The following is a 634-nucleotide window of genomic DNA, read 5'->3' as shown; positions in this document are numbered from 1 at the left end:
GCCCTTACCGTGCAGTTCGTGACCGGCTCCTTCATCGAGAAGTATGACCCCACCATCGAGGACTTCTACCGCAAGGAGATCGAGGTGGACTCGTCGCCGTCCGTGCTGGAGATCCTGGACACGGCGGGCACCGAGCAGTTCGCCTCCATGCGGGACCTCTACATCAAGAACGGGCAGGGCTTCATCCTGGTGTACAGCCTGGTGAACCAGCAGAGCTTCCAGGACATCAAACCCATGCGGGACCAGATCATCCGCGTCAAGAGGTACGAGCGGGTGCCCATGATCCTGGTGGGCAACAAGGTGGACCTGGAAGGCGAGCGCGAGGTCTCCTTCGGGGAGGGCAAAGCGCTGGCCGAGGAATGGAGCTGCCCCTTCATGGAGACCTCGGCCAAAAACAAAGCCTCGGTGGACGAGCTCTTCGCCGAGATCGTCAGGCAGATGAACTACGCGGCGCAGCCCAACGGGGACGAGCCGTGCTGCGCCTCCTGCGCCATCCTCTGAGGGCGGCGGCGGCCCCGCGCCCCGGCGGACACGCTCGGGGAAAAAACATCGGGGAAAAAATTCATCGTGTTGGAAATGTGGCTTTTCTCGGCATGTACGTTTCGTCCAGTCTTGGTCATGGCATATTTCCTGT

General features: G+C 61.2%; 1 protein-coding gene across 1 annotated transcript; it reads left to right on the top strand.

Moving 5' to 3' along the window:
• The first annotated feature begins 6 nt into the window (after nt 1–6).
• Nucleotides 7–554, top strand: RAP2B (RAP2B, member of RAS oncogene family). Its single transcript, XM_008633750.2, has one exon. It carries the CDS (start codon nt 148–150, stop codon nt 499–501), a length of 354 nt encoding a protein of 117 aa, XP_008631972.1. The 5' UTR covers nt 7–147; the 3' UTR covers nt 502–554.
• The last annotated feature ends 80 nt before the right edge of the window (nt 555–634 follow it).

Source organism: Corvus brachyrhynchos, unplaced genomic scaffold, assembly GCF_000691975.1.
Source record: "Corvus brachyrhynchos isolate BGI_N302 unplaced genomic scaffold, ASM69197v1 scaffold544, whole genome shotgun sequence".
Classification (NCBI taxonomy): domain Eukaryota; kingdom Metazoa; phylum Chordata; class Aves; order Passeriformes; family Corvidae; genus Corvus; species Corvus brachyrhynchos.
Note: the sequence above shows the minus strand (reverse complement) of the source record. Positions and strands in the feature narration are given on the sequence as shown.

Excerpts from the sequence above, each read along its gene's own strand:
- RAP2B (XM_008633750.2), top strand. The coding sequence starts at position 148 with ATGCGGGACCTCTACATCAAGAACGGGCAGGGCTTCATCCTGGTGTAC.